Source organism: Lepidochelys kempii, chromosome 10 (genome assembly GCF_965140285.1).
Source record: "Lepidochelys kempii isolate rLepKem1 chromosome 10, rLepKem1.hap1, whole genome shotgun sequence".
Lineage (NCBI taxonomy): Eukaryota > Metazoa > Chordata > Testudines > Cheloniidae > Lepidochelys > Lepidochelys kempii.
This window is the reverse complement of record NC_136389.1, coordinates 71866661-71887249: the sequence shown is the minus strand read 5'-3', so window position 1 is coordinate 71887249 and position 20589 is coordinate 71866661. Positions and strand designations below refer to the sequence as shown.

The following is a 20589-nucleotide window of genomic DNA, read 5'->3' as shown; positions in this document are numbered from 1 at the left end:
AGGTCGGGGAGAGGGGGGTCTCCCTGTGCTGGTGGAGGGTCCCACCAGAAAAGAGAGAGGTCTGAAGCGGAAGGGCAGTGTCAGGGCAGCCTGCCCTGGCCCTAGTGATTGGGGGGCACTAGGACCCTGCAGCAGCAGTTGATGCAGCAGAGCAGAATGCAGGATGGAGCTGCAGTGGGCAGCCACTGGCTTGAGGCAGCTCAGGGACCCAGGGGAGGCGCACCGGGGCAGCAAGTGGGGACCAGGGGACACTCGGGGGAGACCGGCGGGGCCGGGGGAGAGACCCGGCCCCAAACATTGGTGGAGCCGGGCCCCTGGGCCCTGATTATTGCTGGAGCCCGGGCACCACAGGCCCATATAACTCGCTGCCCCTGGAGTCACCTTAACAAGGAACCCACATCAGCTGCTTGCTGAAACCACTGAGCCCACTAGATCTGGCTCATCCCATTGTTCACTGCATGACTAGGCCCATCTTTGGGGAGAATTCATCCAGTTCCCTGGGCCCGCGCTGCTTCCCGCAGCCCCCATTGGCCTGGGACGGTGAACCGCGGCCAGTGGGAGCTACGATCGGCTGAACTTGTGGATGCTGCAGATAAACAAGTTTACCCCTTCAAAGCTCTTGGAGACTGCAGTGTTAATTTAGCAGAGCATCTTAGCTTCAAACCAAGTCCTTGGCATAATGAATTAATTGAGTGATTCTGATCAACAAAGAGAGTACCAAAGAGATTTAAATAGCTAGATACAAAGATAAATATTTCTTTGTTCTTCCTGGTAAGCAGTGGCTTGCTCATCATATTACAGGTTGACTGAAATCCAGTTATGTGATTGTATAAACCAGGTGATCTCCAGTGGTCCCATGTGTGCAGCTTCAGAGGGGGCGGGGCTGAAAAGGAGAGGCTTCAGGAGCATCCCCAGAAACAGCAACACCCCCTCAGGCCATAATGATGGCTGACTGGTGATGTGTATCTGCTATTCTCAAACCCTGTTTTGGGGTCCCCCGCCTGCCAAGCAGTGAACGAGGCAGAGTTCCCTTGAAACTGGAGACTTTTCTTTTGTGTGAGCTCCTGGCTTTAGATGCGTCTTTAACCACTGTGGAACATCCAGGATGAATGTACCAGCTGTGCTGGGTCCATCCAGGCAAAGCATGCCTGTTGTGCCTTCATACTCACTCGGTATGTCCAGGCAGAGAAGAGTGGCCCAAATATGTCCTCATTATCCATTGACTGCAACGGAATATTAGTAGAAACCTGTAGCACAGTGGAGGACCAACAGCAGAAAGGTTGAGAGGCAAAGGGCATTCTACCACCTACCACACAGGAGATGCAATTCCACTCCAGGAGATGACTTCTTACTGCCTACAAACGTGCACAGTGCTGCTTGTATCTCTGTGACTCATACCCACCATCTGTATTTTAGCCAAAATACAGACATATACAGACAGGTGCATCGTGTAGATGGAGAGACCAACAGATAAGAGACAGGTGGGGAGGTTTCTGTTTTCCTTCCTGCCTTCTGGAGATTTTGGCATTCCTCCTTTTTTGCTCTTTCTCTGCTTTGCTGACTAAAAAACTGAAATGGAAGAATAGAATGAGAGAGACCTGCCAATGGGAAGAGAACAGGAGAGGTTGATGGGATGGTCCAGGAGAGCCAACCAAACTGAAAGTCTCAATGAGACAACAGCATTTTGATTCCTCACCAGGTGTCCTGTAACCTTCCTTTCCTCTAGAACAGACTTCCCTACATTAGTTCATAATGCCAATGTTTAGATCAGGGACCCAGGGAGGATCGGCAACCTTTGGCATGCAGCCCGCCAGGGTAAGCCCTCTGGCAGGCCGGGCCGGTTTGTTTACTTGATATGTCTGCAGGTTCGGCCGATCGCAGCTCCCACTGGCCGTGGTTCGCTGCTCCAGGCCAATGGGGGCTGCGAGAAACGGCACGTGCCACGTGCCAAAGGTTGCCGATCCCTGGTTTAGATGCTACATTGATAAGTGCTACAGGAAACCTAAGAGAAATAAATAATGAATATACTCAGCCCTTAGACTGTGTAGTGCTTTTTATCCATAATGAACAATGGGAGGATTGGAAACTGAGGCACAGAACGATCAAGTGACTTGCACAAGGCCATACATGCGAGTCACTGTCAGAGTCAGGAACAGAAGCCAGGCGTCCTGACTCCCAGGCTAGAGCTGGCTGAAAAATGGGGAAAAAAAATCTTCAAAAAATATTTTACAGGAATTTTACTTTGGTTGAAATTTCTAACTAGCTCCACTCCCAGCCCTTTCCACTGCCACTATGCCCCATGGGTCCTGACAAATGGGTTGGAGTGCTAAATGGTGTGTGTCTAGCTCCATTCTGATTTCATTAGCCTCTGTACAAGGCAGGAGGCCACCCTGAGTCTGATTCACACTGCCTCCACCCCAAGCTCCCTGACTCTGCTCTGCCTCTTGTCATGTATATGGAGTTTTGCAGAACTCTCTAAGCAATTCTTCAAGGAAGATTGGCTGATCTGAGGGGTTAGTCATCCTGCAGGTTAGCGAACATGACATCTGGTGGAGGATTAACAGGAAATCATGAATCAAACCGTTGGGACTGATAAGGGATTCTCAAGCAATTAAAGTTTTCTAGCATGCGCGTGCACACCAATACTGAGTGAAGGTCAGAGGAGTAACACACCTGTGGTCTCATACACACTCACAATTGCCAGAGCTGAAAACATGAGATATGTTGTCAGAGCTGCGTGGAGGCCAAGAAGTAGGATAGCGGAGGCTGCTGCAGGCCTGGGTTGAGGTGCAGTGGAATAACAGAGACGGCAGCTCAAGATTGAGGTGCTTCAGCAGATTAATGTGGTAGCTCAGGACTGGTATATCAGTGGGGTTGCAGGTCAGGATTGAAGTACATTGGCAGCACTTTGTGTGGAGCTCTTTGCTCCCACCCATCCTCCCTCTTTGTGCAAGATCTCTGTGTGATGTTTCCAAAGAACAGATAGAGAAGACTTGCCACAGGGTCCTTCCTCCATCCCTCCCAACATCTCCTCCTCCTCCCCATCACTGAGGCTGATGTTTGCTGTCTGCCCTTCACCTGCAACCCCTACACCTGCCCCAGTGACTTCCCATTCTCTCCTGGTTGCTGACCTCCTTGGCCCCAGTCTCACTGCCTTTCTCTCTCCTCCTTAATTTCTGGCTCCCTTCTTCCTCTTCTCCCAGTAAATCTCTGCTGATGACTTTAATACTCCAGGTGTGAGTGGTTCTGGTGCTCTGTTTAATGAAACAGCAATGGATTGGAGCCCACTAGCCCTGGAAAACCCATACCAAGAGCTTTCTCTTGCAAACTGCATACAGTAATTGGGATTCAGGGGGCCCAACATGTGCTTCCTGGCCCTGTGGGTCGATGAGCATGCTCCTGGCAGCTTCTGAAGTGTGTCAGAATGGGGTGCATGGTGGACCAGACAGGAAAAATACATTCATTCAAGGGCTGGTTTAAAGGGGAAAGAACAACCTGGAGCATGCCTGTACTCGCACATGCTGGGGCATGGCAAGGAATGCAGGGAAAAGGCGCTTCAGAAATGTTGAATGGCAGTGTTGTTAGCTCTCATGATTTTATTGCGAGTCTTGCGATATTTGGTGTTTGTTTGTCTTAAAGACCAAGCGTTTGGAGATGTGATTGTGAGAATCTCAGTGTTCATTTTTTGTAAAGAACTTTTAAACCTTTGTGGTTTTGGAGTAAAGCTTGAAAATGTGACCTGATCGCACACAAAAGGCTCAGAAACCATAGGGCAAAGAAAAAGAAACCAAACATGGAGTTTTGTTTAAAAAAAAAAACCACTCGTGATTTTTAAGTTAATAATGATCTTCTGAGCCTGATTGATGATTAATGATTGGGTTGGCGGCCCTGAAATAGCAGAAGGGGCTGTGATTTTACAATCTCTGTTGTGCAATGGCTTTCATTACAAAGGGGTGTGTGAGCATGAATCACACCTTTCAGTAGCCAACACAATCTCATTGTCTGGGGCAGGGTCATGTGACTGAAAAGTGGTTGGCTTTGTTGCCCTCTGTAGGTCAGTCTCCTTTGGGATCCACACTACTGTATGAGGATCACATGACCCTCTCCCAACCAATCATATTGCATCTCTCTTTTTCCCTCCTCAGCGGCTCCTCCCTCTTTCATATTCATTTTGAGGAACATAGGGGGTGCGGTGCGTGGGTCAGATGGAGGCAGCCACAACTAGGGCTGCTGCCCTGTGCTCCATTCATAGTGGGTGTAAATAAAATACTTCTGTCTCCAGGGCTGTCAATCCAGCATCTCCCACTCGTGCCAAGCATCTCCCTGCAGGAATTGTCTTTAGTTTTTGCTTTGCTTAGTGCTATGCCAAGCATGCGCTCTATGCTTAACAAATAACAATTAAGGTCACCCATGCAAATTATTAAAATCAAGCTAACAAACATGTCTGTGATTGTGTGCGCAAGACCAAATGGATGTGCAAGTGTGTGCATGCGAGTGTGCGAGCATTGTGCATATATATGACAATCATCAGTCAGTACTTGTGTGTGTGTGTGGGGGGGAAGTTTGTAACTCAGCCATATCCCTTTGGTTTCAGAGTCTAACAGCCGACGGGCAGTCAACAGAGGCTACCTGTGTGAACTGCTCAGGCTGTACCAGGACTGGCACTGCTGTGATGCCTCCAATAGGTACATCCATGTCCGCAGGGGTCTCCTGCTCTGCCTCAAACACATCACCAACATCCGATCTGCCAGGGAGACTTTCCTCAGTGCCCGTGGCCTGGAGATCCTCTTCACCACTGCACAGGTAAACACAATCTGGGGACTAGACTGAGCCAGCTCAGCAGCTGCTTCTGGCTTGTTCTGCCGTTGCAACGTAGAATTCTTCTTATGTTTTAAGCGGAGCTGATTGAAAAATGGAGTTTCCGTCCTGTAGAAAATTGCGATACTTTGACTATTTTTTTTTGTCCCGAATCAGGACAAAAATTCAAAACATTGAAATTTTTCAGAGAACAAAAAATCAGTTCAGAAATGTTGAAACATTTCATCTTTAATGTTAATCTCCGTCTGTCTGCGCCTCTGCAGGGCCTCATGGGAATTGTAGCTCCAGGTCCCTCATGCCCCTATTCTTCCTATGGACCCTACTCCCTTGCTAGCTTGCATCTCCCAAGATGCTCCACAATCTCTCCCTGTGGCTGAGCCGCTGCAGCATCTCACGGGTGCATGGGAGATGCATCCTAATGGGACGTCCTTCCTCTGGGGCCTGAGGAATTGGTCACTGCTTCAGGTGGGGCTAGGGGATCAGATGTAGCAAGGTTTCAATCAGGTTAATGGCTCTTGTGAACAGTAAGTCCCCAATGCATGTGGTGAATGGAAGCAGCTGTGTGAGAGCAATGTCTGTGACAGCCGATCATGGCTTGTTGCCTTTATAAGCCTTTATCAGTCCATGGTGCCTTCTGAGCTAATGTCTCCTGATAGCTCAGCCTGGGAGAAACACCCTGAAAAGTGCAAACACTGGGTCACCTTGGGTGAATAAACAAGATACGACGCACCAAGAATCCCGTGAAGAGTGAGAATGCTAATCCTTCCAAAGGTTGGGAGTGGAGCAGAAATGACAGCTTCAGGGGGTTCCAGTTTGCTTTCTCTACCACGTGCCATGGGAGATCTGTTGGCAGGGGAATCACCAAGGTTAATAAGTCCAAAATATCACATTCCTTGACCCCTAAAAGGTACATTTCTGGTCTTACACTGTCTCCCTGAGAGATCAAATGATGTTCTCCCAACCGCCTGGAGGAAAGGTACAACCCTGTGAGGATCCCGCCCAATTCCCCACTCACAGCTAGAAACCACAGATGAGTGTGTGCACAGATGAGTGTGTTGAAACAGAAATGTTTTGAGACCATTTGATTTTGACGATGTTCCAACAGAACCCAGGAAAGACTCATATGGAACGCTGCCTGTCAGGTAGTTTTCTGACAGAAACCTGCCTGCTTCCCTGCCAGCTCAATCACCTTGGATCCTCAGTAGCCCATCTGGCATGCTGACAGGAAGCCGAGAGCCTGGAAGCCTTGGGAGTCCTGACGCATGGCACTTCAGCAGCCTGGGCTTCTTGGGTCCCCTGCTCTGTGGCAACCCATCAGATACCCTGCCCCAGAAATGGGGCTCCAGTCTCTTCTGTGGTGAATTAAAAAAAAAATGTAGATTTTCATTTTGAATCGGAATAGAAACAAATGTTGAAATATTACAAGTCTCCATGAAACAGAAATACTTTTCTCCACTCAGCTGTTGTGTTAAACTCTTTCTATGCTCATGCTTAAATGTGCTGGTTAAAACATGTTCGCAAACACGTCTTTAAACACGACCTATTGGCCTAATCTGGCTGAGGTCTCAGACAGAGCTCACAGGCCTTGGAGGCATGCAGGTCGCAGTGAGATGAGAAAATGTTCTCTGCCCCACAAGAGTGTGCAGGAGACGGTTGTATGCAGCACCCTCTCTGCTTCTTTATTATTTGCACATCTGATTTCTTTTTTGGCTCAGCTGGTATCTCCTCAGTCCCTGTGCCTTAGCCTTTCCTCTCAGTTAATATTGTTATAGTCTCAACCTTTCCTATACTGGCACCAAATAACTCACAAATACACGGAGTGCAGAGACTACAGCACAGATGAGTTGAGTTCAGGTCAACTCTACTTTGGATTTCTGAACTAAGAATTGTTTCAGAGTAACAGCCATGTTAGTCTGTATTCGCAAAAAGAAAAGGAGGACTTGTGGCACCTTAGAGACTAACCAATTTATTTGAGCACGAAAGCTCATGCTCAAATAAATTGGTTAGTCTCTAAGGTGCCACAAGTACTCCTTTTCTTTTTGTGAACTAAGAATTGAGTCTGTTCACGGCTACTATCACCCTTCCAAGCAGCATGCCTGCAGCAACTTTACCCTCACACCACTGTTTGCGCATACATGAGATGCTATGTGGTTTAATCCGCACCTTTGGACTGTATCCAGAGGACTTCTGTTTGACGTTATACTGTGCTTCACAAACAGTTCTTTGCCCACTTACAGACCACATCATGTGAGGATCTCAAAGCATTTACAAACATTCGTGAACGTAGGCTCACAAAAATAGCTGCAAGGTAAAGTGTCTCTTACTGATAAGGAAATTGAGACACAGAGAAGCCGAGTGACTTGCCCTGTATTAGACAGTGAGTCAGAGGCAAAGCTGTGAATAGAAACCAGTTCTTGTAGGCCTTTGCTCTTCCCTTCCTCAGAGCTGATTTCAGAATTGTCTTTTCTCCCACTCTTATTTTTCTAGCCTCCCCATAGGAATCCTGCCTAATTCTAGGTTATTTTTCTTGCCTCCCCATAGGAATCCTGCCTAATTCCACAGACTCTTATAATGCCCTTCATTCATACAGGCGGAAGTGAACCAAGAGCCTGTATAAAATACAGCTGTTTTCCTTTTATTGCGTATTACAAAGCACTTCAGTTTGTTCACCAATCACCCTGCTGGACGAGCTGAATAGCCTCGGCCCTCCATATTTCCCACTGTGGGATGCTCAGCCAGCGGCACTAACCATTTATTCTGTCTTCTGGATTGTTCCATTTTCAATGTCTACCGAGAGGGTGTAAACATTCTGAATGGTAATAAAAGATCATGTTGATGTTGCTCTTTCATGTATTGGTGCCTTTATGATGCTTTCTGTGGCTTCTACTAATATTGTGGTGTGTGAGGGCTCAGTCCCAAGTCACCAAGGTTACAGACACTCAGCTACTATGCTAGCAGGCATGGTACAGCATAAGAAGCTAGCTAGACAGATGATAGCTATATTAGCTTTACAGTCCTCTTCCCCCTGAGGAGGCTGTGGTGTATATATGCGCTGTAGCTATGAAACGACGATTCCTTTGTTTTCTCTGTATTGCACATATAAATGTCTAAGAACTCCACCTTTGGGCAGAGGCAGCAACCATTTTGTTCTCAGAGCTGCTGTCCTTGTTCCAGAAGAGGCACTCACCCATTGCACCCTCCCCAGGAGAATTCCCTTTTTATTCTTGCTTGTCTTGTTTTCCTTAATTTAAAATAAAAGTCCTTCAAGCTGAAAATCTGTGGTTCCACTCTGTGTGTGTGTGTGTGCACACACGCGTGCGCATGGGGAAAAACTAATGGAGATCTAGGAAACTGCCCCTGCATGGGATATGTCAGGACCACTGAGTGCCCGGCTGAGGTAGAAGCAGATGCAGGCTGGGACAGGGGCTGGCTAGCATGGAAACAGAGATGAGTAGGCTGGAGTGGGAGCAAGGGCAGTCTATTAAAACAATTGGCAATGGGAGTATTCCTGGCCAGGTAGTGATGCTGAGCAGAATAGAGAGATGGTTTCCCTTAGGAGCCTATGTGCCTGAGGTTGGATCACCTGGGTGTGGGTTCTTGCCTGTGGATTGACTAAACCCTTGCTGAATGGCACGGGGCCTATTACTAGACCTGCAGGTAGTTGCTTCTGATGACTCATCACTAAGGCTAAGCTTTTGTCACAGATATTTTTAGTAAAAGTCAGGGACAGGTCATGGGAAATAAACAAAAATTCATGGCAGCCCGCAACTTGTCCCTGATTTTCACTAAAAATATCCCTGACAAAAGGGGTAGGTGGGTTCAGCACCCACTGTTGCTGGGGCTCCTGGGTCCCCCACTGATGTGGTGTGTGGGAGCTCCAGGGTCCTCCTGCCCCGGGACTGGGCTGCTGTGGGGTCCCCTCACCCTGGACAGCTGGTAGCTGCAGCTGCGGCTGGGCAGATTCAGGGGCCTGCTGGCCGTCAGGGCTGGGCAGCTGCAGGGTCCGCCAGCCGCTTGCTGTGGATGGACAGCTGCAGGGTGCCCCCACCAGACTGGGGACTGGGAGCTGTGAGGACATGGCTGGCTGGGAGCTCCAGCCCCAGGGCAGAAAATGTCACAGAGATCAGTGGAAGTCAAGGATTCTGTGACCTCTGTGACATAATCGTTGCTTTACTCATCACACTCTGGCTCAGAGATGACATGGGTGGCTGAGTAGGAAGTGCTGTCCCTTCTGAATCAGTATTAAGCCACAGTTCAGTGCTGGAGGGGACTGTGTTTTATGTAGACTTCCAGTTTGCTGGCACGTCTTAAAAATTAAAAAAAAAAAAAAGAAAAAAAAATGTTGAGCTGACAATAAAATCTATCACAATTTTCAGAAAGCCAAAAAGCGAAGAAAAATTCATTTCTGGTGAAATGAAGCATTTCATTTGGATTTAGAGCTTTTTTTTAAAAAAAGTGTTTTTAAATTGGAAGGAAATTTCTGAGTTAAAAGTTCTTTCAAACTGAAAAATAGAAACATTCAGACTTTTTTTGTCATTTGTTTTAAATGATCAGTTCGGTGAAACTGGCACGAATTCACAAAACATTTTGGTCGCTGAATCAGCATTTCATGCCCCCCAAAGAGCTCCAGCTGAAGAATTTTGCCCCATGCTAGCTGTAGGGAGGTGTATGGATAATTCAGTAGCAGGTGCTCTTTTTTTTTTTTTTTTTTTTCTGAGACGCTACTGACCCCAGTGCCTTCGAATGGTGCTAGGGAACCCTGTGCCCTTTAGATGGATGTACCAGGAGATGGTGAATGACTTGTAGAAGCAGATAAACTATTAAAAAACCAAGATGCTATGCTCCCATGTAGACTTCCCTGCTGTGATAAGGAAGGAAAAGGATGAAAGAGAAACACGGGAATATAAGAAGTTGACACAGAACTGCCTGAATATTATTCAAATGCTGCTCTTTAAGGCTTTCAGGGAAGCAGCTATTTTAATGTCTGGCAGATCTGTGCAAGAGGAAGGATGCTTCTGAATGGCAAACATCACTGAATATTCTTCTTCATTGGTGCCTAGGATTGCCTGGATAGCAAGCTCCTTGATCCTATAGTAACTACAGTGGCCCAGATCCTGAGGAAGTGCTACCCCAAGGGGCCTCTGCCTTTGGCTACAGTACACAGCTCCTATTCCTTCTCTCTTCCTGGGAGTGTCAGCTCCGAATCTCCACCTGCAGTTCTTGAAGGTAAATTGCTGACTGAAGAGAGAATGTGTGTGTGTGTGGGGGGGGGGGGGGGCCCAGTGAGGGACTGATGGGGAGAATGGAAGGTCGGGGCCAGGGGAGAGAGGAATCTAGTCCTGAGCTTTTCATTTAAAATTGCATGGTGACCCAGACTGTTATGCTACAGAACTGGGTCTGAATCCCTCACTTTCTATCAAGGCCAGCAGGGGAGATGTGAGATAGTGAAGGGTAGGGGAAATGAAATTTAATCCTTATTGCTTTAAAGTGACCTGAAAGAATGGCCTTGGCAAAGGCTGGAACTACTGTTGCTTCATGGCAACTGGGAAGGGAGGGTGTGTGTGTGTGAGAGAGAGAGCGTAGCAGGTTTATGTAATTTTTGGTGATGCCCAGAATGGAGTCGTCCTATCCATAGGATGGACTGTGGCAACCGCCCCAGACCCTGTGCTCTGGGGGGCCCTGCCCTTCAGCGGGACATGGGGTCCAGGGCAGCCTGGAGGGTTATTGGGGGAGGGGGGGAGGTGTCTGGCGCTGGCAGCAGCGTGTGACCCGGCCCCAAACCACCCCCTTCCACCCTTTCCCCCAAGCCCCCACCCCATCTCTTTCTGGCTTCTGCCCCTTCCCCTGAGCGATACCAGGAGCCCCCCAAAGCACCACACATTGGTGGAGCTGGGCCCTCTTTCCTAAATATTGGTGGAGCACAAGCACCACGGGCCCATATACCTCACCCCCCATGTGTGGGGGTGTGGGTGTGTGCACACGTCCTTCCTTGCAACTTTTTTAGTAAATTGATGCTGCCAACCAATGGCTCTTTTTCCTTCTCGAATAATCTGGCTGCGGCTATGCTATGTGAATGGAGTTTGTGAGCACTTGCAGGCCAGGAGGGTGTATGCCCAGGCAGGGGAGCAGCATATATGTAAGATGCGTGCCCAGGAATGAAACAAATATGACCTTGTGCACTGCCAGCCTTCATGCTCCTTACCAGCACCATTATTGTACAACCCAAACAAACCTCTGACTACTATTTCATGTGTGCAACCATTTTCAGCAAAGATTGTGGAGCTTCTGCTCTATACCTCCAATTTTCTGCCTCATCTCTTTAGAAGGTATTGATCTTCAGGATTTTCCTTGATTTTCATGGGACGTTTCTGCTTTCCTCTGGATACTCCTGCTTCTTTTAGTCTAGGCATGTAGGACATACCATAGCAAGAATAAAACTCACCACCCTACTTGCCTACCCCACCTCCGGCAAATCTAAACCAAGCAAATCAAGCAATAAAATCCAGGCCCAAGATAATTTTTACCCCCCAGAAAGAAGAAGAGCCAGAGATGCCATAAAGTCCACTAGGGACTTCATTGTTGCTATTGACTTTTACATGGAAGGTGCTCAGATACACCAGTAATGGGCGTCTAGGAAGTCCTAGATCCCATATGAAGCTGTATCTGATGGAACACATGGGATCTAATCTTTATTCTAAGTCTTACATTTAGCTTTGTGGTGGTTTATAGGGACAAGACATGGATACTGCACATGAGGGTGGCCTGCCTTTTTGGGGTGGGCTAGGGAGAAGGCTATTATGATGGAGGCCACCTGCTCCACCTCTTTTCTACTTTTGCAGATGGCTATGAAGATGATGGTGAGGAAGAAGTGGAAAAAGACCTGGATAACGAGGACCTGGAGCATAAAGAGGAAGTAGGTATATGAGTCACAGCTTCCTTTAAAATGCTCCATGTTCTGTGAAGGGAAGTTTTTTTGCCCCCCGCCCGCCCCAATTTTGAGCTCTGATGGGCAAGGGCACCATTTCAGATGGGGGGGGGGTAATTTTAACTGTGATTCCAGAGGCTACTTGGGCACCTGAAAACTCTGTTTGTTTTTCAGATAGTAACTTAGGTAGAGTGCTCCTGTCAGATAATAATTTCTAATTCCGAAAGAAAGAAAGAAAGAAAATTAAATAAATATTAGACCCACTCAGCTCTAATACTAACATGTTCTGACATCTTGTGTCAATTCACTTAAGGGACACTGGTTAGGTTTAAAATTGTAATGTGTATTCTTACTTTGTTACTAATTGTTGAATACAACAATTGTAGAAAAATCTAGATTACTTTCTATCACTTTTTTTGCAGTTCATCAAGCTTGGAATAGATCATTTAACTTTTGGAAACATCCTACTAGGGCAAGACCCCATGAGTTTATACTGCACCTGCCTGGGGTTCTAGGGGTGTTACCCCACTACAAATAGACTAGAAACTCTCCAAAAATAATTAGATTGGCTTTAAAAATAATGATATTATATAAAAATAATAGATTTGGTGTTCTTTTTATTTACATACTGCTTTTTGAGCCTTCACAGTGCACTGGGGTCACATCTCCACAGCCGCAAGGGCTAGAAACTTCATTTCTCTTTAAGAATGAAGGATGAAATCATCACATATCCACTTGACTCCAGGAGCTGGAGCTTTAAGGAAAACAATAATTATCATGAGACTCATGACAAAATCATGAGAGTTGGCTACACTGCCTTCTGTTTAGAGGCTAGTTACTTTCCAGGAGGGTCACACTACAGTGCTTGAATTGCAGTTTTCACAGGAGAATATTTAAAACCAAACATCAAGAAAATTCTGTCTTTTAAAGTTGAGGAAAAATATTGAGACTTTTGAGGTATCTCAGGGCCACTGCAGGCAGGAAAGGAAAATTAACAGCACAGGAGCTCTGGGCAGCTCTTCCTCCTGAAAGAAAATTGGAGGGTCTAATCTTCTAGATGTTAATCAAGTAAAACTATTGCCATAGATATTAACATCACAGTGAACACGTGATAACATGTGTGGTCAATAACTATACACTTCATACTTAAATATCCAGGCCATCTTATCCAGAGTTACACATCATATATGCATTGGCTCAGGGACTACGTTTTCCCACTAGATGCCTTTGAAAATCTGGCCTTTAGTCTGTGTCCCCTTGTGTGACCAGACAGCAAGTGTGAAAAATTAGGACAGGGGGTGGAGGGTAAGAGACGCCTATATAAGACAAAGCCCCAAAGGTCGGAATGGTCCCTATACAGTTGGGACATCTGGTCATCCAAGTGTGTCCCTCAGTGCCCCATCTGTACAATGGGAATAATAGCATTGCTCTACCTCACCGAAGGGCACTCAGATACTATGGTGATGGGGCCACATAAGTACCACAAGTAGAGTGGAAACTTTTCTATATCACTGCTAACCCTTCCCTCGGTTTTGGCCCCTTCTTTTCACCTGCCCGCCTCACATCTCCCTCTTTTCTGAAAGTAAACTTGGCTTAGAGGGCTTGGCTATATTTCTTCTGAGTCCCCTGCTTTCTCTCTACAACCCCCACTCCCTCCCAGAGGGATTATTGTTTTACAGATTCATCTAATGACTTCCAGATCCTTAACCTTTCTTATCTTAATCACCCTGCCTCTGTTTGTAAATAAGACACTGACTCCCTGCCCCAAGGGCACAAGCTGCCAGAAGCACCTGTCTGCAGAACTTGCATTCCACACTAATTCTGTGCAGTTAAGAGGTCCGCCTGGAAGCCCACCTCCTGCAAGAAACTCAGGGTGAGGTGTCCTGCAGGGCCGTCCTTACCCATACGCAAAGCACGCAGCAGTGTAGGGCACCAGGAAATTTGGGGCACCAAATTTCCTGGGTGCCCTGCGCAGCTGTGTGCTGCTCCAGCTCCGGCTCTTCCCCATGGCCTGTGCCCTTTTCCTGCCCCTTCCCCGCCTCAGCCCCACCCCTGCTCCGCCCCAGCCCTGCCTCCACTCCCCTGAGCTCAGCCGCACCATCGGTGAGTGCTGGGGGGTGGTTCTCCCCTGCCCCCTAAGCCAGGCCCACCCCACAGAGGCCTGGGGCCAGCCCCCCGGCTCCTACCCCCTCAGAGGCCTGCGTAGGGCCCCAGAATAGCTAGGGACATCCCTGGTGTGTTGCCCTCCCTAATTGGCACCCTTGCCATTCACAGAGAGAAAGTTGATTTGTTTGTGGACCCAAAGCAGATATATAATCATATAGGGCTGCTTGACCGCAGAAAAGGCAAGAGCAACATCTTCCTTGGAAGGGCGGTCTCTTGAACACACGGCTAAATGGTTCAGGCAGACGTCTAGGCAGTTTGGGATGCAGCCAGTGGTGCAAGTAATATTATTTTCTTCCCAGTACGGGGTGGGGAGCACACCAGGTAAGGGCGGGGGGCATGTGACTTCCCCACATGACCCCCCCACATGACTCTGCCCCACCCCCAGCCCGGAGCCCCTACACTCTTCCTCTCCCCTCCCCATCCCAGGAAAGGAGCAGAAGAACTCCCAGCCCCATTCCCTACCCTTTCACGGAGCTGCTTCTCCTCCGGCTCCACACAGCGGCAGCCCTGCCGGGGGACAGGGCTGGGGGTTCTGCTCCTTTCCCTACTGCGGGGGCAGCAGCATGCAGGGAAAGGAACAGAATGCCGGCAACTCCTTTCGCTTCCGTACTGCTCCCAGCTCCCCCACCCAGCCCTGTTCTCCTGAGAGGCAGCTCTGTGGAGGGGCTGGGGGCGGTATGGTGTCTTTCCAGTACGCCGTACTGGCTATAGATAGCTTGCTGCTCCAGCATATCAGACTGCATTGACTTACTTGCACTGCTGGATGCAGTAGCCAGGATGGTGTCTGAGAAGCTGAGAATACTTCAGCTTTGTGTAGGTAACCTATATGATTTGCCCTTTATTATAGAGAGAGCTGGCCAATCTAATCCCGGGAACAATCTGGTCATCACTCTGAGTTCCTTGTTTCTGTTCCCCAACAGATTCTGAACAGCATCATGATTTCCCCACATTTCTTCCTCGCTCGCATTTACTACAGGAATAAAACTTTTGGGTGATCTGCTTTCAGGCCATGGTTTGTTCACGAACTGTCACCTCATGTATTTCATAGTCCCAATTTGAGCTGTATGTAGGTCACATGGTATTTTTTCCATTTCCCATTTGAGTGATTATACCTTTTACAACTAGAGTCATGAATAAGTCTCACTGGAGCTTTGATTCTTCCAGGCAGAAGGGATGGGAGGCACTTTAAGGAGAAGGTGATAGGAGGCCTAGGAGATTTTAGGAAGTATTAATCTTTTCCTTTTTTCCCTATCACAATAGCATTATATTTTGGCTATGTACCTGGACCCCAGTCTTTAAAACAGCTTGGCTCCTTTAAGCTACAGCTGGAGCACCTACTCTTAGCCACTTTCTTTTACCTGTTCCTGCTCATCTCATGAACAAATAATTATTCAGAACATTGTTTGCTTTCTCTCCTCACTCTCTTTCCCTGCCACACCCAGCTCTGAAAGGCACAAATTGAGGATGCATTTGCAACCCTTCTACTAGGTGGAGCCGGCAGCAACCCGGGCTGGGTTCAATATCTAGGGGTTCCTTTTCAACAATACAGCACAGAACCAGCTCAAGCCCTGACCCAGTAACCTGGAAAAATTACATAGCACCCCTGGGTGTCTCTGAGAGGCAATACTTCCCCACTCGCAAACACAGAGTCTGAGTGTAGAGAAGAAACTTTTAATGAAAGGAGGGAAGTTACCCGACATTAATTAGGAAAAATGCCACAAGCAGGATTTATAATCATAATACTGTGAGCAGGACACCCGACTCAGAGTGCTCCCTCACCATATCCCACTCACAGTGTTTGTCCTTGGTCAGTGAGTACCTAGACTTCAGAGGTGCATCTGTGAGAGTTCACCTCCAACCCAGGGAAGAAGGCACCTTGCTTGCACCGCCATCTGAGCACTTGCTCTGGCTGGCCGACCTGCCAGCCACAGTTCTTCTCTGCTAGCTGATCTGCGAGCTGCGGTTCCTCACCACCTGGCCAGCCCGCCAGCCGCTGTTCCTGGCTGTCCTGCCCTTCCCGCCAGCCGCTGTTCCTTGCCGCCTGGCTGTCCCACCAGCCATAGTTCCTTTCCACCGGCCGGCCTGCCAGCCACGGTTCCTCTCTGCTGGCCGGCCCACCACCTGTGGTTCCTCACTGCCTGGCTGGCCCGCCAGCCACGGTTCCTCTCTGCTAGTCACCCTGCCCGCTGCTCGTCAGCCGCTCGTTGCCTCGCCAGCCGCTTGTTTTCCAGCCAACTGTCAGTCATCTTCTACTCCCTCTTGCCTCTTTGCTGTGATCTCTGCACATCAGTCTCTTAATGATTTTCAGCTATGGCAGGCTGGGCAGAAACACTGCCCCATCTCAAGTGATTTCAGCTCTCATTTGAGCACTTTAACATAACAAAGGGCTCCTAATGAAGCCTATTTAGCTCTATCTTTGAACAGTGGGAAGAGACAGGTTAAACTAGATCAGAGACCCTTAGGGAGAGTCCACACCTTCTGGCTGGGAGACCTGTCTCTGCCCCTCTTACTTTCCCAGGGGTCTGGCATTCGAGCCCCTGGCTTAGCGAGTTCCTTTCAGTCGGGACAAGCTTAACACAGTTCTGCTCGCCTTTACTCATACAGTGAAGATAACATTGATAACAACATTTCACTACCCCTGCATTCAGTATTAAAAGTTATATAATAATACACAGATTAAGAAAAGAGTGTCTGTACATCTGGGTATAGTGCTTAGATTATCCACAAATACAAAGTTTGTTTTAAAAGTCATAAGATACATATAGTGCATAATCAGCAAACCGAAATTTAGGTGAATACATTTAAGAATACAGTTTGGATATTTGCATCCAAGTATTCAGGTACATCACTCATGAAAAGTTATACAGAGTTGGCTGTGGAAAGCAAATATAGCAATGAGTGAAGATTGTCCCTCAGTAATTGAGCATTTAGGGTAGGTTGTCCATTTACAAAATACAATCCATCAGGAAAGTATTTCAGTAACTTTCCCAACAGTGCTTCTCATTGGCATTCCAGCTCATCCCTCCTGGTATTGCCGATGTCCGCTGATGTGTTCTATGTAGATGTCATCGACCACCTGATGGCATGATTTGTAACCCAACACCAGACAAAGCTGATCACTTGGAGCAACACAAGTCCTGTCTGCTAGATACCTACACAGAGTAGTGTATTCATGTATATTCAGTTTGCCCCTGAAGTCTCTCCCCCTCCCAAACTAGCTGTCAGGGGAGAGTTCATTCAGACCCTGCTTACACATGCAAAAGTTCTTGCTGTGAAAATGCATCTTTGTACAAACACACATTCCAGCATGAATGAGTTTTCGCCCTCTCAAACGTATTTGCAAACAAAATCTTGTTCCTACAAATGTTTGTGGTCATCAAATTCAAAAGGGCACAAATGCCGTGTGATCTGATGCAGTTTAGATGTGAATTGAATGTTATTTTCATTGTTTGCCTGACCTGCCTACCTGAACATTAATATGTCACCCAAATGACAAAAAGGAAAGAAAACAAATGGGCTCAGCATGCTAACCTTCCCTTTAGTGACTATTTTCATCTGAAAACTGGCCAAACTGTTCATTAGAAATCATGTTCTTTGCCAAGTTAGCCCCTTTTTTGTTTAGTAATTCATTCCCAAACACATCCTAAAATCTGTAATTATGTTCATTATTCATAAGGATTCACCAACTAGTTGTGAACAGTTTTTAGTTTATTGGCTGTTTGCCAACACTTTGCTTTGAATATGAGTTTTATTTATTGGTCTCGTATGGTTGTCTCGTATGGTCGTAAGTCTCATGCTATCCCACCTTCTGACTGACTTTTACACAGATTGATAATGGAGGATGAGTCGTGAACTTTCAGTGAAAATTTTTGTGCAAAGAATCATTTGTGCTCAAGTTCCTGATACTTTTGTGATTCAAAAACTTTTTCACGGCTACTTGGCAGGTGTTCAAATATATGTGAATAATGTCTAATACTAATCATAGTGAACTTAGCACAACACTTTTGTTGGTGAAAATATTTGTGAATCCTCTCTCTAACTATTTGATCAGCTCTACCAAAACCGGAGTCCCTGTACCAATCGAACATCCAGTCCTGTCATGGAGCCCATCCCCACCATCCAAATCATTAAAATCCACCCCTACAGATTCCACATAATTCTCCAAACTGTCAGTCCATCCAAACCAATCTTCAAGAGCCCAGCAAACCTCCAACACTCACTGCTGACTCGCATGTCAACCAGTTCCAACCACCGCCTCAAGTCAACACAAGTAACATTTTGTAGAAACAGCTCAGCCTTTCAGTACTGCTATGGCTCAGGGTTTGAACTGCTGTCAACACCCTGGTGTTCATGGGAGTTTGTTGATAAATAGAATAATTTCTGAAGTTATTATCAAGAGCAAATTGCTTCTTTGTTGTGGTTTGGTGGTGAATGCTTGCTAACTGCATGCTGAATTATTTGAATAATGCTGTCATGTCGCAGCCATTCATCAATGCCATTTAGCCACCCGACCCCCCCTTCCCATTCTCTTATGCGATGACTAAACACTTGACACTGCATGTCTTTGACTCTTGTATCTGATACGGAGGGGGATGCATGTCAATGCACAGTTGCCTTTGGATGTGCAAGTTTCAGACATGATCCTTGTCGTTGCTTTATAGATAACTGCAAACCCAAAAGAATTAAAAAAAAAAAATGAACAGAAGATGGATTGGTCAAGAGACTAAAAGCTATTTATCAACAGCGTAGAAAGATATAAATAAAGTAACAGATGAGAAATCAGCGCTTGAGGGCTCAGTGAGGTGTGTAGTAGAGGGATGGGGATTTGGGTTTCAAAGGCAGAGAGAGGGGGCCCTCATGAGCAGCAGTGGGGACCAAGGCAATCTTGGTTTGAAGAGGCTGGACACTAGAAGATGCTATTTTGCTGGTAATCAGCAAAACTCATTTTGCCTGTGACACACTGTGGGATTTTCTTAAATCTAAATTGTTTGATTGTCTGTCTCTGAATCAAAGGTGTTTTCTCACTCCTTCATTCAACACCTGAGGCAGCACATCTGCAGGTTACATCAGCACATCCTGGATACTCAGGAGACTGGCTGGTGGCTTTGGGTGCCACAATTTTTGGGTGGCCAAGTTGAGACACCTTTAAATGGGCATGATTTTCAGAGGGTGGGTCTCAGCACTTTCTGAAAATCAGGCCCCTATAAGGTGTCTCAGCTTGGGCACTCAAATAGCGAGGCACCCAAACCCACTACTCACTTTTGAAAATCTTGTCCAGGACTTTTGAGTTACATGCCAGTGGATCGTTCTATGGCTGTGGGCAGGTGACTTAAACTTTTGTGCCTCTGTTTGCCCTTCCATAAAAATGAATTTCATTGCTCTCATCTAGTTGCCAAGGGTGGCTGGTTTACTTCACATCTGTCAGGTGCTTAGAGATTCCCAGATGAAAGGCATGATGTAATATACCGTTTTATAACTATCAACTCAGAGACCGACCCAAATGGGTCGATAGCACCTTTAATTTATTTGTTTTCCTACTTTGACTTTTGAAGGATGATGATTTGGAGACAGATGTGAACAAACTGAGCTCAAAGCCAGGTCTTGACAGGCCAGAGGAGGAGCTTGAGCAGTATGAGGCAATGTGTCCTGAACTTTCCCTTGCTTTCCAGGTAGGATAATATTGTGACTTCCTTTATCTGTGAACGCAGGTAGGGATGTGCAGTACTGGGGATGCTGACTGAGAGGAGGTGGGCAGACGGACGTACTGCAAAGGGGAGCACTGGGTGACTCAAGGTATCGGAGGATCCAAAACGTAGACGCACCTGGAGCTTGTTGGGTTGAGTGCAGCCCCAGCTGGTAGTGGGTAAAAGGTGTTAACATCGGAGAGCTGTCTGGTGGCATTTAGCAAAAAGGCTGGGTCTCGGTTGATGGGGGCCCAGTGGATAAATAATTAAATACCCACGTGAGAAAAAACCCACATCCACGAATGGAGATTACGTTGTACCCTTGTTGGCAGGTTCAACAGAGATGCCGAGAACCAAATGGAACACGGAGATTAAAATGGCTTGTCTACCCCAGAGGTGGTCAGTCAAGGTCAGGGTTGGAGCACAGTGATGGGGAAGCGTACACTGTCACTGCTTAAAATGCAGACAGTTCTGGGGTAGATCAAACCAGCCATTTAACAGTTTGGGACAGGAAGTGAAGAAGAATATTGTACTCAGTATTGGAGGCGGAGGAATGTAGGAAGGCAGAATATAATTATTCAGATTTAAACAAGACACCAGGCTTCATGCATCTCCTATCATACAAAATGCTGTGGTATTTGTGATGACTGCAAGTGGCCAGGAACTTGGATTAACACTGCAGTCCTGTATTTAGGAAGGGTGGAACTTTGCTTGGCAGACTGGCCCCATTGCATCATGCTGGAGCATCAGTTCAAAGAGAAGCACATCACTTTGCCTCATGCAATTTCCTGTAATGCTCCAGGTTTTGCTTGGAGCTTACCCACCCAGCAGCTGATCCAGCCTGACTTTGTTTAGCTTCTGGGAGCCGATGAGAGATCGCTTGCAGGAATAGGAATGCTGGCAGGTGGGTTGTGGGTTTCTATCTCTCTGGGTCACTGAGGCGAGCAGACTTTGAGAGGCCTGTAAATTAAATATTTTCCCATTTCTTTCCTCTAT

The 20589-nt window shown here is 47.0% G+C and overlaps 1 protein-coding gene across 1 annotated transcript in view; it reads left to right on the top strand.

Annotated features, from left to right (window-relative positions):
• Positions 1 to 20589, top strand: part of AGBL1 (AGBL carboxypeptidase 1) — a 356531-nt gene that overhangs the window by 38711 nt on the left and 297231 nt on the right. The window contains exons 5-8 of the mRNA XM_073304655.2: positions 4595 to 4803; positions 9879 to 10044; positions 11658 to 11731; positions 19462 to 19578. Coding sequence (XP_073160756.1) covers positions 4595 to 4803; positions 9879 to 10044; positions 11658 to 11731; positions 19462 to 19578 — 566 coding nt within the window. The remainder of the gene's footprint in view (positions 1 to 4594; positions 4804 to 9878; positions 10045 to 11657; positions 11732 to 19461; positions 19579 to 20589) is intronic.